This window comes from Mus musculus, chromosome 2 (assembly GCF_000001635.26).
Source record: "Mus musculus strain C57BL/6J chromosome 2, GRCm38.p6 C57BL/6J".
NCBI lineage: Eukaryota > Metazoa > Chordata > Mammalia > Rodentia > Muridae > Mus > Mus musculus.
Window position 1 is genome coordinate 37,519,909 of NC_000068.7, and position 19,903 is coordinate 37,539,811.

Below are 19,903 nucleotides of genomic sequence, written 5' to 3' on the forward strand. Positions count from 1 at the left end.
CACCCTTGCAAACAAGGCAAGTAAATTTTACTTGTATATCCATAGCAGAATTTATTTGTTCTGTTTGCTGTGTTTTCTGATTTTCCTAAAACTCACTATCTAGACCAGACTGGACTGAACTCACAAAAATCCACCTGTCTCTGCTGGGATTAAAGATCCACCCTACCCTACTTCCAGCCAATTTTGATTTTATGTTTTAGACATTGATTTTATTTTAACCTCATATGTGTTCTGCTTTAAGTTTTTTAAGTGACTGAGAATTATAAAACCATTTAAACTTCAGATTCCAAGTTCTATTGGCAGGTGGGTCTCTTGAGTTCAAGGTCAGCTGCTGAGAGGAAGAGAGAAATAGATTCTGAGTTCTCCAAATCTTGCTTGTTCTTTATATGTAGTATTAGCCAAGTTTGGCTCTGATGATTCAGAATTTAGAGCTCATGCTGAAAATGCAGGGTTAGAAATAGCTTTGTTGGATTTCAGCTTCAAGGAGAAAATCTTTTCCCCTGGCTTCTGAAAAACAGTTTGTAATACATTTCTCCTTGCATTGCACAGCTCTATAGATTTGGTTTGGATTTGGTTTCATTTCCACATGGTGGCTCACAACCATCGCTAATGGGATGCAATGCCCTCTTCTGCTAGGTCTGAACACAGCTACAGTGTACTCAAATAAAATAAATAAATTTTTTTAAAAAAACTGTAATAAGAGAGTTGACTTCACTCTTAGAAGGAGTTAAGTCCCTTTTGTTTTTTGTTCTGGGATTCCATTTTGTAACAGTGAAAAAGAAAATTGTTCTGGTAATATCTAACCAAGCTGATATGTTAATCTAAACACAGCTTTTTAAATAAGTTTTTTTTTTTTTAAAGCAGATGCTTAGTTTTACTAGTATTAATTTCTGGTTTTATTAAAGACATTTTTTAAAAGGGTAGAATTTATATTGCTTTTTGGTGCACAGACTAAAGAAACTAAGTAAGGTAAAGGAAAACATCCAGATAGACCTTCTATTACCCGAGGTACTAACAGACGTCTTTTCAGATTGTCTCATCTCCATTGTGCTGTGTAAATGTTAAGGCTTAAGGAATCGATTCTATAGCTCCATTCATTGTCTGCATGGCCATTTTATTTATAATTTGCTGGGTAAGAAGAAATGAAGGGCATAGTTACATAATCTTGGGGAGGGGGAGATTCTCTGCATCATAGACTCAGTTGGTGTTTAATCTTTTTATTCTGCCACATTTATGGCAACATTTGATGACATTTTGTTTGAATACCAATCTGACTAGTTCAGAGTCAGAAAAAATGCATACTTTTATACCTCAGATAGCTCATTTAACTCTGGTATTTCACTAGCGTCAGAATACACATATGCTTTTAGAGATAGTGTAAAATTACTTTGTAGTAAAGTTTGAAGTAAGAACATACTAATTGTTTAACTTGTAAAAGAATTATGTTTTTATACAGTGATTTCAGTGAAAATATTTGTGCCACTTGGAAGTGAGGAAGTAGTTGCACTTGAGCCAGTACCCACCTCAAGACAGAGCACTGAGTAGCCCAAATGGGTACTAGAATTATTCACAAGCTTGCTTCTTCATACTCAAAGTCCTGTTTTGGACAGGTTTTCTTTTTAGCAGTATTGCTGGATAAATTCTATTTGAGTCTTTTATAGTGGCTTTTCCTTTGTACTTAAATAGTTTATGTAATATTTTTAGGATTGGAGAAACTTGAACTTTCATACCATAAATGAACTATCTCTTTGAGTGTAACAGCAGGTCTACAGGCTCAGATGGTAGAATGATATGGGAAGGGTTTCCTCGGCTTTTCAAAGATCCATTAGGAAAATGTGCAGTGACTTTGTAGGAAATATCTTAATTGCATTGGCCATGTGCTTCTGTATTAAGAAGATCTGTGAAATACGTTACTGGCAAACCAGGGTTTGTTGTTAAATGATCAGTTTGGAAGACATTTCATGTGGGGAAATAGTAGCATTGTAAGTTTGTTTTTTGTTTTGTTTTGTTTTGTTTTGCTTTTGAAGCCTGTAAGTCATGGAATAATGTAGTTTTGTATCATTTTCCTGTCTCAGCCAGCCTAAAGAATAATCAAATGTAAATATACTAAATTATATACAGTGTTGATACATATTGTTGAGGTAACTGTTTCTTATGACTGGCTGCAAGTGAGTCACTGGCATTTCTTTAAAAATTTGGGTGATAAAAGGACATCTGACATAGTAACAGTGAACTTTGAACTGAGAATGTAGAAACCTGATTAGCTGGTTAGTAAAGTAGGAAAAGAAAAAGATGCTAAAGGTTCTTTCATCCATCATAGGGATCCATAGAACTGATAACAAATGTGGGTGTACCATTTAATGCTTCATGAATAAAAGTGATTACTCTTATATAAATATATCTGCCATTGTTTCACATTTATGCAATATGTTATGGTGTGCTTCCATACATTTCTATCGTGCAGGCTCAATGCTAGATCACTACTCCATGCTATTTAGCAACCCCTGAAGACCATATGACAACTTGTTTACTTTTATTGTCTGAACATTTAGTGAGTGCAAGAGACAGTACCCCTGATAGCTACATCCCCAGAGTCTAACACAGAACCTGCTCTAGAGCACAAGTCTTAGTAAACAGTAAAATTAAAATAACAGTTTTCTAGCTCTGTCCTCTTTTCCTGACATTGGGGGCTTTTGTATCCAGAAGAGGGCATTTCCAGTGAGGTGTCATCTCTGTCTTGCAGAAAATTTTATTCTTGAGATGTTTTGTATGGTAAGTCTGTAATTTCAAGGGACCTCACAGACAACCCCACCTGGAGGAATTTATCAAGGCATCCTTAGGAGAGAGACACATGGTTGGTTTTTATTTAGGATAAGTTCACATAATGGCAGTCTGTTTTCTGCAAGTATATCATTAAGCACACCTTGTGCAGATGGTTGCCTGGTGGAGAAGGAAGTTCAAAACACCGTTCTGGCATGTGAGGGATCAGCGTTGTGATTGCAGAAGCCTTGCTATTCAGACACAGGAGGAATCTCTGGCCAGTGCTGACCTGCCTGTGCTGTTGAGTACTGTGTTGCTTTCATCTAGTTCTCTTGTCACTTGTCTTCTCATCAGACCCCTTGCAAGTCATGCTAGCCTTTGAAAGTCTTCTTTTAAGATTATTTTATGTCACTGATTTATAATTCATCATTTTACAGCTTTCTGTTTGGTGATCCAAAGAGCAGCTAATTTCATTAGTTTGCTTCTGGGGCAGCTTGTCTTGGTCTTGACATAGTGTCTATTTGGAAAAGCAAAGTATATGGGGTCTCTTGGGGAATTTATAGTATCATTTGGGCATTGGTGAAAGAGCAGATACTTAGGCCATAAGGTCATGTGTATCAAAGAAAAGAGGGGTAGTAAAGGATTAGAAATACTTGTTCTTATTCTGACTTTTACATGGGAACCAAGCCCAGCTGCTCCCATGTGCTGTGACCAGAATTCAGACATCTGCTTCTCGATTGTTGCCCCCTTCTGGTACTTTGTGTTGCAAAGAGTTAGAATTTAGTTTGAACGGGCCATCACCTGGACATGCACAGCTACACACGTGCCTAAATCTAGTCAAAAGGAGTATAAGCAACGATAAACATGTAAACCCCAGGCTGTTAGGTTTTAGGAGAATTTCATGAGCACCTTATTCAATCTGCCCAACAGATGGTACAAGCAAGTGATTACTTTTAACCTTACTTAAAGCAAATTAGGAAGCAAAAATACACGGAGCGTCTAATTGGAGAACCTTGATTATAACCCAGGCCTTTCTGACAACAATGTCCAGGTGGTTACTTCATTTACTTCCCAGGGGAACCTAACAAGTATTGGTTTTTAATTTTCTCCTTTTGTTGGTCAGGAATGTTCAGGCTTAGACAGGTTAAGAACTTGCATAGTTCGGAACTTTCACAGAGTAAATGAAAGCACTGTACCCACTGAGCTACCTTGTTCATATATTTGCCTCATATATTTTTGAGAACAGTTTGCCCTGTATTACCCAGACTGCCCTTGAATTTCTGCCTTAGGCTCCTGAAACTACTACAGTAACTGGGGCTGTAGGTATGCACTTGTCCCTGGATGCTTCTCCTTTAATACTACAGCTTCTTGGAAAGTAACCAGAGGCCGAAACAAACACCGATGTGGGCTTCCTAAGGAACCCTTGAAATTAAAGTCCAACTGATACAACCTGAAAAGAGTTCATTATTGTAGAACAAGGCACTCTTTAAACAAACAAGCAAAAAGGTCTGAAATTCAAGTGTAAAAGATATTTTTAAACATCAGACAAGCTCAAAAATAAAACTTAAGTAGGGGTAGCTAGTAAAATAAGAAAGACAGAGGCAGGATAGTAAGTGAAGAGAGAAACAGGCTCAGTTAAGGATAAGTGAGTAGCAGGGAGTCGTAATGTTAAGGCTCAGTGCAGGCATAAGGAGACAACATGGTACTTTTCATTGAAAGATCAAAACACTGAGGATGGTGAAAAGCTCTAGAAGCTTGGTATGAGGAAGGAAGCCAGAATTTTATGTCCAGTTAAACTATTATTCAAATGTGAATATAAAAATGTGAATATAAACCCACTTTATAACATATGGTATATTTGAATATATTCACCAGCCTTACATACATTCTTAGAGAGTTGCTGAACAATGTATCTCCTCAGAACGAGAAAGGAGAAATAAATAAAATCCAGGAAAATGTCTCCAGGGAGGAAGAATTCCCACAAAAAGAGAAAACACTGGGGAAGAGGCTGTAAAGGTGAATTAGAGAGTAGCTGGTCAAAAATAAGCAGGAAAAAAGACATCTCAGCTAGAGGTCTGATCTTAAGGAGTAGATGTTAGAGTTGGTTTATCTTGGTATATTGTGGATACAAGGGAGCCTCAGACATTCAAGAGAGCTATACATTATTACTGAGCAATACATCATCAATGACAAAGCTATACATTATCACTGAGCTATATACACCTGGGTTTAAGACTCTTTCAGACTTTGAAAGGAATTATACACTGATATTTGCATAGTGTACTTAGATACAGAGAAAACCAGACGAAAGGAAAATAGGACAGTTTATGAGAAGAAACAAAAGGTAAAGGAGTAGCATCATAGATGTACTCTGACTCATTATAAATTATATTGACTTAGCCAAAGTTGGTAGCAAAACTATTGAGAATTAGGGGGAAAAGAATTGTGGATGTAGACCTGTGAGTGGGCAGAGCTGCAATATCTTCTCCCATAACTTAGAAATCTATAGGTAATGTCAACAATAGAAGAGCCAGCAAAAATAGCACTTAAGCATTCCATTCAGAATTAAGAAAGACAACCAGCTGTAAAAAGGGGGGGGGGGCTACCTTTGAGGTGTGTGTGTGTGTGTGTGTGTGTGTGTGTGTGTGTGAGTGATTGTAAACTTTGTGTCCCCTGATCTTTAAGGGAGGGTTGTTTATAACAAAGAACATAAACTGTGTTCAGCCAAAGGCAGTGAATTTTAACAAAAGAGAAGTCAGAGAGGAGTTAACTAGCTGCTGGTTTGTAGGAAGTGTGTGTGGCTAGCACCACCTTACCTGTAGCCTTTAAGATGCAGTTTCCTGTTACTCATCTTACATCCTTCTCCCAGAAAGACTGGCAAGGTCAGTGTGTCCCTATGGGAATTGTGGAGAATTCTGGAGAATTCATAAGGCCTTTTGGTTCCTAGTCAACTATGATATGTTCTGTGTGTAGCTCCCTCCAGGTTTTTAATGTTTAATTTTCATTGAGAGACTACAACAGCTATTGAAATGCATTCTTTTTATACCATGAGAAGCAATTTATATCATGGGAAGTAATGCATTAAAACAGATGTCTGTGTGGTGATAGATGTTTCCTTAGCTGGGATAGAGGTGGTGAGAGAGTACAAAATGTTGCTTGGAACGTGTAAGTGATAGAGATGTGTATCAAGTGAGTTTCCATAGAAGTCGGTGCATAGGCTCTGGGATAGGGTTTTTCTGTAGGTCTGTACTCTTCTGCCCTCCCTATTCCCCTCTCTCCAGGCATAATGGTGATGTAGAAAGCATCTAGCTGGGCAAGATTAAGCAAACACAAAAGTCAGTAAGACCCTAGTAAATTCATCTGTAATATACCAAACAATGTATGATGTGAGAAAACCTGTTGCAGGTTAAAAATAAAGAATTATCCTTTCATAAATTACTATAATTGTAGTCTTATAATGATAAGTCTTATTGCTAGAAACACCACACCCTCACATCTCTGAAGTCTTCTCCGGATGATTTGCAGAACCTCTGTACTGAAGCCTTAGGTATTTCTTTCTTGCTTTTAGAGAATGCATTGGGGTTAACGCTGTCTGTTTGGAAACACTGACCTATACATTCACTGTGTAGATGTACTTCATTGGAAAATTCTGGGGGTTATAGTTAGAGCTAAGAAGGCTTGAGGACAATGTGTCCTTTTCAGAGCAGGGAACTAGCAGGTCTCCTTTTTAAAAAAAAATATTTTAAAAATGAAGTTGGGGGCTACCGAGATAGATGGTTTGGTGAGTAAAGTGCTTACTGCACAAGCATGAGGACATGAGTGTGGTTCCCCAGCACCACAGACAGCCTGGGACTTATACTATAGGTCCCCAGAGATTACAACAGGCCTGCCTAGCCATGCTCCATGTATGGTGAGTGGCTTTAGGTATGTTAGTGATGAAACAAGATAGCCTTTAAATACTTAAGTAGTTGTCTCTTGACAAGTCTTTCAAGGTTAATTTTTTTTTTTCTGCAAGAAAATGCAGACCTCTTCCTGAATTCTGAATGCTGTCTGGCAGCTTGGAGATGTTCTGTGATGTATTGTGGTTCTCATTAAGCACTTTTCAGAGCAAGGAACTAGCATGGAGTTGTAACATTCCATCTTAAAGAATATAGCTGCTTCACAGCTGCATAGTTTTTGCTGCACTCTCAAATCTCTGACTTAAGACATTATTTCCAGAAGAAATGAGCTTTATGAAAAAAAGAGTTGAGTTTTTGTTGAATGTTTAAAAGAGAACCATTTTAGTAATTGTAATTTAATGGATTAAGTTATATAAAAATATAACTTGAGGAATATAAGAATTGACTTGGGTTTTGTATTATGTTCTATGTACTTTATGATAACTGTGTTTTTATTAATTTTGTGTGCATTTGTGGGGAGTGGCAGTATAGAGGTCAGAGAGCAGTCCGGATAACCCAGTTCTCCTTTTCTACTGTATGGGTCCTAAGAACTGAACTGGCATCAGGCTTGGCAGCAGATTTTTTAGTTATTTTGTTGGTGGTGATGGTTGGTTGACTGATTGAGATAGAGTCTTACTTTATAATAACTCCCTAGCTTACCTGAAATTCACTGCATAGACCATGCAAGCCCAAGATTTTGTTCTTAGCATGTGATACCCTGTAAAATTTTAAGCATCCAACATAATACAGTAATACTAAGCTGTTAATCTTACTACTTATTTGGTGTGCATTGAAATAAGTGTTTAGAAGTATTTAGTTATCAGAAAAATGTTTACAGTATGGCTTTGCACATGATTTTGTACCTTCTGATTTAATTCTTAACTTGCTGCCCTTACCAACACCACCACGTTTTTACTCGGAATGATTCTCTGCCTGTCCACTTTTGTCAGTAACAGTTTTTAGATTGCCTGGTCCTTGGGCTCTTCAGATGTGTTGCTATGCAGGAGAATCAACAATAGTCAAGCAGGAAAAGGTTGATCACACTGTTAGTATTTATGCCTTATCTATACATGATTTCAGGCTATTTTGCCAAACATTGGCCAGTTTTCCTGTGGGAAACTTGAGCCCTAAAAGGAAATGGACATAGCTAAAGGGCTACATGTCACATGGGACTTGGGTTTATTTTTAGAAAGGCATTATAATGCCATATTTGGTCTGAAACAATGTGACAGTGGTCCATTATTTTATTAAATACAGAGATGTCTTTTCTGAAGTCAGCCACTTTCCTCTTACATTGTCTATCATAGATAGATCCATAATGTCAGAATAATGCTTACATATTCATCCAGTTGGTACAGTTTTATACATGCAGATGAAAAGTGCTTCTTAAGCAGATATTTCTACAACAGGCATGCTAAGCATAGTTTTTATAGTTAAAGACTCTGGTCACATTACATGGTTGTCTTTTGTGTTCCCTGTTTGGGGAGAGTTGTTTGTTTTATTGGATGTTAGGGATGGGAATGAAGAGGCAGAGGCATTTGAAGTTCACTATAATTGTTTGTCTTGAAAAGGAAGAACACACTAAATGAGACGATAATAGAAAATCTGAAGTAGATCTCTACCTTGAAGACTGGTTTAAAACAAAATAAATCTAACCAGCACAAATACTTGTTGAGTACTACAGTGTTTGGGTCAGGTGATTCATAGGTTAAAAGAAAAAATCTTATTCTGTCATTTGTATTTGAAGTATCAGTGTTTCTGTTGTCTCTTCCCTATAAATTAATTTGATTGTAATAAAGTATGATATTGGTAGCATACAATAGATTTTTTTGAATTACATACTGTCTGATTACAGACCTTTTCTTCTCTCCAGACCAGTTGTAAGTCCCAAACAGCACAACATGCCAAATATAAATTTTGTCTTTTGGTTTCTCTGCCAACAACGTCTATCTCAAATCGGGTGGGAAAGGTTAGCACTGATGTACTAGACCTTGTCTCTCCCACTTTTTTCCACTTAGTGTTTCTTCTTACAAACCCAGGCAAATAGGCTAGGCTTATAATCAGAGGGCTAGAAATACTGCAGGATCTAGCTTAGGTAAGTGGGCTGGCTGCCCAGGGTTGTGAAAACTAAATCAAAACAACAGAGGCGCACACAGAAACAAAATTGCCTACTACAGAGTTTAAATCTTGTCCATTGTACTGTTGTCTAAGTAGAACAACTCCAGAATCCACAGAGTGGCCTGATTTTAGTACCTCCAGTTACCTATGTGTTCTATGTTCATGGAAATGTATTCCTAGGCTGCTCTGTGTTTTAGGTAATTGAGCTTTGGAAGGGAAACCTTTAAAACATTAACTACAGGGTGCCTTTATAGTATTTCATATATTTAAATATGTGTAGATCAATTTCCCTTTCTTTGGTTTAGCTTTTAAATTGTGCTGTTAACTTTAAACTGGTGCCAGTTTTATTGTCATGGGTCCCCCCACCCAGCCCCCTCTGGAATCCGTTCTCCTAATGTAAAAATGTAAAATGTGAAAAGCAGTCTCTACTAACAAATTTATTTTCTACTAAAATCCAACAACTTTGATTTCTACCCAGATCCCTTCTCTTGCATTGGTATGGAAGGACAGTACTCTAGGACAGAAATCCCATGTTTCCTAGTTGAAAAGCAAGTAAGGACTTAAAGAGCAATTGTGATAGCCACGGGGAACCAGTAATCTTGCATTTGCACAGATACATAATGTGTGTATTTAGTTCTTGAAACTCAAATTAACCATGGAGATGTTTGCTTTATTTTTTTTAGTTTTTTATTGTTATTAAATGAGGTCATTATTTAGATTTATTTCTAGGATTCTTGTTTTGGCACTGAAAAGATAATAGACACTGGTTCACTCTCCATGGTGTAGAAAATGCTTATAATTCTTAGAAGTCAGTTGTGATAAGGACATTCAGTAGTGTGGTAGAGCATCTAGGCCAAAGTTTACAGTGATAGCAGATATGAATGGTGCTGCCTCAACAGTAGAAAGAAGAAGTGACTAGAAAGTTGTCCTCTGACTTCCACAGTGTGCTGTGCCACATGCTTTACCTGTATTGACACACACTCACGCGCACACACACCAAAAAAACAAAAACAAGGCTATGCAACCAGTATAACATATTTTATTCATGAAAATACATTTTAAAGATAGGACATGGGCAAGGTATGATTGACACATACCTGTAATCTTAGGACCAGAAAGCTGAGGCCAGCCTGAGCTATATAGTAAGACCCTGTCTCCTAGATAAATAATGTATTTGAGTGGGCTGCTTTTCTGTTTTATGAAGTGATCCATACAGTTTTATGGCATTGATAACATTATTCCTGAGAACTTTTCATTTGGGCAACAAACTACTTGGGAATTACGATCCCCTTCCTTTTTATTTCTCATGGCAGCCTTCCACTGCACTTTCTTTGTTTGGGTACTACTTTTTCTTCCTGCCATTCTTAGCTTTCTATTTTCCAGCTTGAGTTTACAAAGAGTATGTATTCAAAACACTTCCTCCAGTTCCCAGGGCCTTATTAATCTTGAGAAGTTACCCAGTTGCCCTGTTCTCACAATAAGGTATAAAAACAGACATCCAGAGAGATTACAGACTTCAGTACCACTATGGTTTGAACTAAAACAATTTTGATGTGGGAACAAGGAAATACCACTTACTATAACTTCCTTAAATTTTAATCCACAAACTGTTTTAAAGGAGCCTTTCTCCCAGTCTCACCGCCACATATCAAGCATCATGACAGAGCTAAGGAAGAGTCACTAGAAATGAGCCCACCTAGCATCTAGATTTTGCTTTAGTGACATGTACTCATGAAAGGAACACAAACTGTGGTGGTTTTAAGGGATACTGGTCAGACATTTCATACACTGTCCTTCAAGAAATCATCTGGTATTTTTCTCATGAAGTTACGAATACGAAAGATGAAGATATAGTAAAAGCCATTTTTGTAACACGAGGAGTGCCTGCTAGCAGAATGACTTACTGTTAATATTAATCTTGGTTGTCTTTGTGAGACCAGGTTTCTGGGTTTCTCCCCTGCACAGTTATTCTTTGCACCCAGCCCTCATTCCATACTGTACTTCTGTCCTGCAAAGGAAGTGTGTCCATGCTTGAGTAGTGGAGGATTCCTTGAGGGCATAGTATGTACACAAGTTACTTGAGATTGGCCTGCCTGGGTGATGTATTTCTTTACCCTACTTATTTAATCCATTTTTTTTTTTAAATGTAGAGACTCACAGATATTTCTCTCATACTCAAGACTGTAACTCAGTATTACTTTATCCCTTTGTTGCTTAAGTTATTTGGCATTAGAAACATTTTCCTTGGCTGTCAGTGTCTTTCTGACAGATGCTATCAGTGTCGGTATTGTCTTGTGGGTAGCATTACTGTTATGGGTTGGTGGCATGGTTTGTGGTAGTAATAAAAGAAAGAAACCTGCTTGTTTATTTTTGTCTTTTTTGGCAATACAAAATGCTGCATGGTTTTCTGGGTGTTTTGCCTTGGTCTTAGAGTCATTCATTAGCCTTTTATTAGCAAATAGTAAACGTGTAGATGTTGAGTGTGCTGTGTAATTTACCAGAGTGATTGCATGATGGTACAGCCTAGTCATTATCCAGTTGTTGCATTACTTTACCAACACTTGGTATTTTAATTTTAACCAGCCTAATGTGTGTAGTTTCTGAGCTATTTCAACTGCCTTATTTTGCTGCTTAAAGTACAAGAGACAGTTTCTTGATAATTGATTTTTGTAAACTACAAAAAGTATTTTTAACACTCATATGAAAGACCAAGTATTCAAAAGGGCATACAAGTTACAGCAGGGTCTAACATTGTTTCTGGGCTGAACACACATAAACTTCAGTTGGCAGCAGCAGCAGTTAGGTGAATTTAAAATCAACAAACAAATCTCTCTGGTACATTGTCAAGGACATGGGTTTGTTTTCAGAACTCTGTGAGATTTGTAATGTTATTATTCTGACAAGAACTTACTAAATTCATCATTAGAATTTTGGTGGGTGGGTTCATATGGGTTGGCCTATAGCAAATCAAATGGATTAGTTCCAAGTTCCTCAGCATATTTTGTAAGACCAAGTATTTTAAGCCAGTGCTTCCCGAGGGACTCTAGTTTGTTATCATTTTTTTGCAGGCTTCAGAAATTTACCATGTGAGTTCTCATTGTCTGTTCCCATGATCAATGGGAGGGGGCAGTAGTTGGATGAAAACTGTTAGGGAGGTTAGACCCATCAGAGCGCTGGTATGCCTCATGGACAACTGCAAGCATTATTGACACCTGTTTACTTTTTTGTTGATTCAGAGACCATTTTTCTCTTCTGGAGGAAGAAATGGGAAGTTTCTCATAGGGCATTTGAACCCTGGGCCATTTTTTGGTCGTCTTCTGCATTCTTGTGCCATGTGTCCCTTAGAAACTCTGGTTAAGGGGCTTAGCTGTTCCATTAGATAATGGGCATGAGAGCTTTGTGTCTGTAGGTTAAGCGTTATTTCAGCTTGGTTTTTCTATCATAATCATATTGCCTTCTCCTTTGTGGTAAACTTAAATGTTTTTCTGTGGAAAACTGATTTTTAGCAGGTCATTTTCCTTTATACAGTAGAAAGGCCATTAGCCTCACTTGCTCACAATGCATAGGGAATGTAGCATCAGGTATGTACAGTGAAATGGTGCCTTTCTTCCATCTTGTCCACCCTTATTACTCTTACTTAAGTGATTAGCCCCCTGAAAAGGTAGTAAAAAGTACAGGCATGAATATGTTATAGCACTTTAAGTACATAAATAATGGAACCCTTTTATATGGATCCAAATAGATATTTATCTTACGAGTGCTCCCGTTCCCCTCTTCCTCTATTTCTACAGGAGTCTCCTCAAGACAGTGCTATCACCAGAGATATTAACCGCACATTTCCAGCTCATGACTACTTCAAGGACACAGGAGGAGATGGACAAGATTCTTTATATAAAATATGCAAGGTATTTCATATTAAAATATAAAACCATTGGTTTTGAATGGCGGTTCTGAATCTTTGAAATTATATACAAGACAAACTACAAAATGTAATTTGCTTGTTTGAGGGTTTTTGTTTGGTTTTTTTTTTTTTTTTTTTTTTTTTTTTTTTTGAAAACAGGGCTTCATGTTGTCTAGACTGTCTTCAATCTCATTATGTACCAGAGGCTGGTCTTAAATTTGTGTTCCTCTTGTCTCCAGTTCCCAAATCATGGGCGTACAGATGCATTTCATTATGCTGTCTAAAAAGTATAATTTGTATTTGATGTTCAGAATTGGAAAAGAAAGACAGGATCTGAAAGCCAAAGATAACACAATTTTAGACTCACCAAAAATCAGGAAGTAATGAGGCTGGAAAAATGACTCAGTATAACAGCATGCACTGCTATTCAGAGGACCTGAGTTCGGTTCCCAGCATGCACACCTAGCGCCTTACAATTTCATGATCTCTAGAGCTACAGAATACAGTGCCTCTGGACTCTGCAAGTACCTGTATTCATATAGGTCATGTTGTTGTGTTGAAAATCTCTCAGCCAGTGTCATTTTTAAATGTAATAAGGAAATAAATAGAAAACAGGACATAAGAGACAAAAGATTGAGTGAAGGCCTGTACAGTACTATCTACTGGACGAGAAAAGCCATTGCATTACGAACTCAAAACCACTGGGTCTGCACAGGACTGTCTCTATCAACAGCTAATCATGGATAGGACCCTTATTCTATGGAACCTTATTCTTCTCTACTAAACTGTTGGTTACTGAAAGATCGTGGGAGAGTCCTCTTTAGTTCTATACCCACTGGTGAGCCCACCAGGCTCCAGTGAAGAGTTTCAAACCCGAAGTCATACAGAATCCTAGTTCAGGTAAGTGGGTCACAAAACCAAAAATATATAAATGTGGGAAAGGAATTTGTCACAATGCTGTTGACAGGTATAGAGGGATATAAGAAGAGTAGAGTGGAAATAATTAGGATGAATGATATATGCACAAGATTGTCAGAGAACAAGTTTGATAACCAGAAAAAGACACAGATTAACTTAAGCCAGTATAGCTAAATGTGAAGTCTAGCAAGACAAAGGCTATGAACTTTCCTTATACAGTTCTCTGTGTTTTCCCAGTTTTTGATAGTACATATTTAGATTTTTCAAATGTGGTTTGTAAAGCACCTAGGAGCCATAGAATATTTATGCACATTGTAAGTGCTAGAGTTGGCTCCATAGATATGACCCAACAAGAGTACCAGTGAATGCCCATTCAGGTGGGATTGTAGCGCTGCGGCTTCATAAGTTAAGTGATGGTAAATACTCATTTCTGTTAAAAAGACCTATATTTGAACACTGTAAAAGTGAAAGCCTATATAGTTGTAATCTATTTTAAATAATATATTTCTCATCTTATACAGAGTATAAGTAGCGTAGTACATCAGAGCTACAGTGCTAAAAGAGGTTGGGACTGGACTTTTCAGCCTTGTCCTAACTTCAGAACCAGTCTTTGATATTTTTCTTCTCAGAATAAGATAGATTTTTTTTGTAGTATGTCCAGGCAAAGCTAAAAATGTGTTCTTAAAAAACCTCCACTTAGAATTGATGAGAGAAAACTATCGGCTAGTTTTTCAGATAGGCTTCCAGGAGACACATTAGGTGATTGGATGATCTATTAAGGACAGTTAAACTTTAGAGAAGTCATTCTTGAGTTTATAGTTTTAATTTCTCCAGGACACTCAAAGCTGTTACTCTTGTGTAATTTTCTTAGGTCCTTCTGCCGCTTCTTGGTTATATCTTCCACACATTGCCTCCAACCACTTCTTACCATATTGCAGAGTTCTCAGAAAGTGTCCTTGTGTTCAATGTCTCTGCCTCATACTTCCTATCCCTTGATTTCCTTCTACATCTCAGCCTAACCAGTAACTTTGCTCTCTTTGATTCTGCCTGCCTTACCACAGAGACTTTCCCCAGGAGCTAAGATGGCAGGCAGTTCCCCAGCTCTATCTCCGTGGTCCCTCTCACTCTCAGACCAGCAGCTCTCAGTACTGGATAGATGTGCCAGACCTGCCTTAGCTTGAGGTCTAAATTCCTAGGTGCCAGTTAGTCTCAGAATCATAGAACAAATTTGGTCTTTCCAGTTTATTAAAAAAAAATGTTTATTGTGAAAGCTTTCAACACAGAGGAGTTGATTATTGTGATGAATTTCTGTACATTCCCTTCATGTCTCTCTCCACATTGCTTTATTGCCCTTTTATACTTCAGTGTGGACTATTGTCTCTCTCAGCCCTCCAGTACTAGCTGTATATCCAGAATTCCCTAAATGCTTTCACCCAGCCGGCGGTATCAGGATCCATGAGGAGCCTCATCTCAGTTTCTGCAGCCCTAGATTGATTAGGGTCCTTTTCCACACCATTTCACACTCCCGGGTTTGAGATGATGGCTGATGGCCTTTAGAGTTGTATTGTCCCTCTGTGCATGCTTGCTCATCGCTTACCCTCTTATGTTGCTGGCAATTATAAAAAACTGCCTTTGGGGTCTAGCCTGCTTTTTTACTTCAAAATTTGCTTATTTATCCCAGAATTAGCTCATTTGTGCAGCTTCCACAAAAATCATGAGTGCTACAGTCATAACATAGTAGAATGAAACAAAAACCTCTTGGTGGAAAACAAAAAAAACCCAAAAAAACCCTTGGTGACATTTTGTAATATATCCTGATTCATGGTTTGTTACTTGCTTCGCCAGATGTCTTACTTTATACAGCTTGATTCATGTGTTGGAATCCCCTTACTGACTTAAGTTCTCAGGGACAGTAGCCTTTGGCACACTGCTGAGCATATTACAGATGTTCTGTAATAAATGAACTAATATACATAAATAAACACAAATGAACTAATGAAATTACTTGTTCTCCCTTTCTTCATTATAGATCCTTGGGCTTTATACTCTCAACTGTTTCCCAAAGTATGCCATCTACTTTTAGTACCTATGTACATTCATTTCGTCCACTTATCAGCCTGAATAGTATATTCCCCTCTACTGTCTACCTGTGAAGATTCCATATATATGTATTTCATCCTGGTACATAAAATTGCTTAAGCTATGCTGAGCCTGTTGCTAGAGAAGATTGAGTGAGGATAGTAAGTCAATACTATGATATTAGCAGTGGGTATAAGTAATGTGCACACAATCCAGCAAAACTGACAAGCACAAGCCTCTTGAGTTGTCACCGATGAGCTATTGATAATACCTGCAAAGGCATTACCAAATGCTTTCCAGAGAACTGTGATAGTGATTAGCCATGATGATTCTCAACATAGTCTTAGCAATATTAGCCCTAACACTAATTTTTATTTTAAGGTGTGGAAAATAGTGTGTTTCCTGGTATTATAAACAGATTCTTTCTGAAACCCTCTTTTTGTATCTTGTCTTTAGAAAAAATTATACATGCTTCTCATCTTGTAGCCCTCTCATCAAACAAGAAGTGATAAGCCAGGAACCCTAATAAAATTACAGTGAATTCTACCTGCGTTTATGAAGAGAGGATTGTATCTGTATGTGTCTCTATGCTAATGATAAAACCTATCATCTGATAAACAGCCCAAACGACAAATTCCAAAACACCTAATTTTGAATTCCTTTCTTAGGACACAGGAACCTTGGTTCAAAGAATTGGAACGATAAGGGAAGTTTCAACAGAAATAAATTTATCATACAGAAGATAGAAATCATAGGCTCATACATCATTACTTTATGGAAATGGTTCACACCCTTCCTGATGCTGTCACCCTTTAATACAGTATCTCATGTTGTAGTGACCCCAACCATGCAGTTATTTTCATTGCTACTTAGAAACTGTAGTCTTGCTATTGTTATAAATTATAAAGTAAAATATCTGATATGTAGGATATCAATCCCCAAAGTGGTCTCAACCCACAGGTTGAGAACCACTGTTTTACTGGTATTCCTCCTTTCTACCACAGCTTACATGAAAAATACTAATGCTAACCACCGAGAGAAGGGGGGGGGGGGGGCAGAGAATGGACCCTGGGGAAAGTTAGGTATCAAGATAATTAATGTTCATAGGCAATGGGAATACTTGTGTACTGCCAAGGAAATTATGATTTTAGAGCCATCACTCTTATCAGAAAGGCTCTCACTGTCTTCACCAAAGCCTCTTATCCAGGTGGATGATTGAGTAAACTCATCCCAGCCCTCAGAGCACTGTAGAGTCCTAGAGAAGATGGACATTTAAAATGTAGCCCAGTAGATGCTATAATAGCCATGCATGTTTAGTGAGAACCACAGAGTCACAGGGAAAGAGGGAATTCATTGTGGTTGAATTAGAATGCTTTGGGAGTTTAGAACTAGGAGCTGTTAGTACTTGACTTAATGCTCAACTCATTTCTGATAGACTTTCCTCTTGACCACAGGAGACAGTATGGTGACAGTGCCTCTTACCATGAAGACATTGGGATTGGAAAGATATATTAGCTTCATTCTTTTAACCTCAAAGTGTTTTAGTGAGGCTTGGGTAGCATCCTTTTGGTTCTTCTTTTAAGATCTGAGAGATTAATGAGGGAAAAAAAAATCTGAGAGAGCAGGTGTGGCCCATGAATGTCTAATTCATTTAAGCACCTTTTTCCCCCCCCATGCAGGCATATTCTGTGTATGATGAAGAGATTGGTTACTGCCAGGGCCAGTCCTTCCTCGCAGCTGTACTGCTTCTCCACGTGAGTAGCTGGGTCTGTGTCACTGATCCATGTGCCTGCCTAGACTTAAGGAAGGCTTGAGGTTGGGCTTGGCCACATCCTTAGATAGAATCTTTAGCTTGTGTATTTACAAACTTAATTAACTTTAATGGCACTATGAAAAAAATATAACGAGGATGAGTGGTAAAGACCTTTACTCTACAACTTCTTCAGTTTTTTTTTTTTTTTTCAGAATAATGTCAGCTAAACAGCCATATTAAGTAGTCTTCATTTGACTGTTAGTTACTGATTTATCTTTGTCTTCATTTTTCTTTTCAACAAAAATAACTTACTATCTTTTAAATGAAAGTAGTGAACATTTGAGCTTGTGTCTTGTACGGACCAGGGCATTCTGCATCATAAGTGTAGTATGATCACATCCCACACTGACGTCCTGCCTGGCACACAGTCCCCAGTCAGTGCCCCTCCCAGCAGATGTGTGCTTCATTAGCTATTGGTTATTCTGTTGCATCAAACATACTAGGTGAATGTTTTAGCAGTGAGCTATATCCCCTGCCCATATGTGGTTCCTTTATGGCCGTTACTCTGACTGTGATCCAGCAACAAGTCAGGTGCTGCATTTGTTTGTATTCTATCCTTACACTTCATCTAAACCACCATAATACCTCTGTTTGTTTCCAAAAAAAGATTTAACCATATTGTTTCATAAAATATGTCATATTCTTAATTTCCCCAATCATTTTCTCATTATTTAACTTAAAAGTCTGTCTGTGGCAAGAATACTACCCATGTAGTGTCAGCAGTTCTGAGTACTGCTGGAAATAGGAAGCTTAAGAGTGAGCACAGTACAAAGCTAGTGATGCCATCATCTGTAAGCAGATGGCTGCGCAAGCATGCCTTTACGGATTGTAATGGCTCCATACATCCATGAACAGTGAGTGCAAGACTGTAACAGGGACCTTGTCTAGATGAAAGGCTCCTTCCTCTTGGCAGACAAACCATTACAGTGCAGTGAACCTGAAAACCATGGGCTTCTCTTCAGTGTCAGTTAACCCTCTGTATAACATTGCTGTGGAGATACTTTAAAATCATGAAAATAGAATAGAACATCGCTGCTGCCAAAGGGAGCATAGATTAATTAGAAGCTGAAGAATTTCACATGTATGGAATTTAAAGAGATATAAGTATGACTACAGTAGGAGGGGAGAAAGAGACAGAGCTAGGGAAAAAATATGGGCTCCCGTGGGAACAACCATGCAAGCCAAAATAAACCCCACGTTTGCTCTGAGAGGGCAAGAACTCTTAGGATTTTAAGCCATTTCGTGAAAATGGCTTTACATGTAAAAAGGAAAACTACTATTTTCTCTAGTGTGAACTCAGCTTGGTGGTGTCTGTAGCAGGCACAGCAGAGTAAACAGAGAAAAGCAAGGTTCCATGTGATTTGGAATATGCTAATGCTGTGACATTAATAAACAGGTCAAGTCCTATTTTTCTTTATGATTTGTTGTGTTAGCCAGACTATCTGTTTTGCACACCTATGGGGTTCATCTATTTGTTTCTTTACTATAGTTTCACTCAAAGAACACTTATACCCATTTAAGTATCACCCCTTGATAAAATCCCACTTCTGTTTAGAACTCCAGCTTGCCTTAGTTTTAAATGTTTCCCTACAAGGAAAAATGGGCAACGCGGCATCAGAAATGCCACACAAATCGAGCCACTTCCCTCACATGTGGGAAAGGGGAGCCACATTCCACACCAAAGATTCAGAAAAGCTAGCGTTTTGCCCTATATACCCTGTCCTTTCCAATTAGAATCTGCTAGGCTTTGTCTTGTATTACTCTTGGGCTGTACTTTTTTTCTCTCTGGGACCTGTGTTCTAGCCACCTCCAACGTCATATTCCACAGAAGCTGTCTACCATCTTGTCCTTTCTAAACCTTGCTACAGTCACATGAAGCTAAAAACATTGCCAGTGCTTTCCTTCTGTTTGAAATGTAGACATCTCTCCATACTCTTGGAGGAATGCTCCATAAAGCCATGGAGGATGTTTGTAGACAGAACTGCAGGCGGGTCTTTGGCAATTCAACTCCGCTGCCCACCACTGCTGCTACACTGCTGTTGCTGTTGAGTGACAGCATTAGACTGAGAATGGGGAAGGGCTCTTCTAGAACAAACTTACTGTTTTGCTTTGTTTTTTGTTTGTTTGGTTTTTTTAAGATTTATTTTTAATTTATGTGTATCTGTGTGTGTGTGTGTATGTGTGTGTGTGTGCGCGCGCTTATATGCATGTAGGTACTTATAGAACCTAGAAGAATACAGTAGATCCCCAGGAACTAGATATACAGGTGTTTGTGAGCCACTATTTGAGTGGTAGGAACCAAACCCAGGGTCTCTGCCAAGAGTAGTAAGTGTTCCTAACCACTGGAACCCCTCCACCCTCATGAGTCGTTTTGTT

At 38.2% G+C, this 19,903-nt stretch overlaps 1 protein-coding gene across 9 annotated transcripts in view; it reads left to right on the plus strand.

Moving 5' to 3' along the window:
- The window catches only part of Rabgap1 (RAB GTPase activating protein 1), a 130,158-nt gene that overhangs the window by 76,646 nt on the left and 33,609 nt on the right, over positions 1-19,903 (plus strand). For all 9 annotated transcript variants that reach the window (NR_156419.1, XM_006497997.4, XM_006497995.4 and 6 more), the window contains exons 14-15: positions 12,608-12,721; positions 17,394-17,468. Coding sequence is in view for 8 of the 9 variants with exons in the window: in XM_006497997.4 (XP_006498060.1) it covers positions 12,608-12,721; positions 17,394-17,468 (189 nt within the window). In the remaining variant the exon portion in view is untranslated. The remainder of the gene's footprint in view (positions 1-12,607; positions 12,722-17,393; positions 17,469-19,903) is intronic.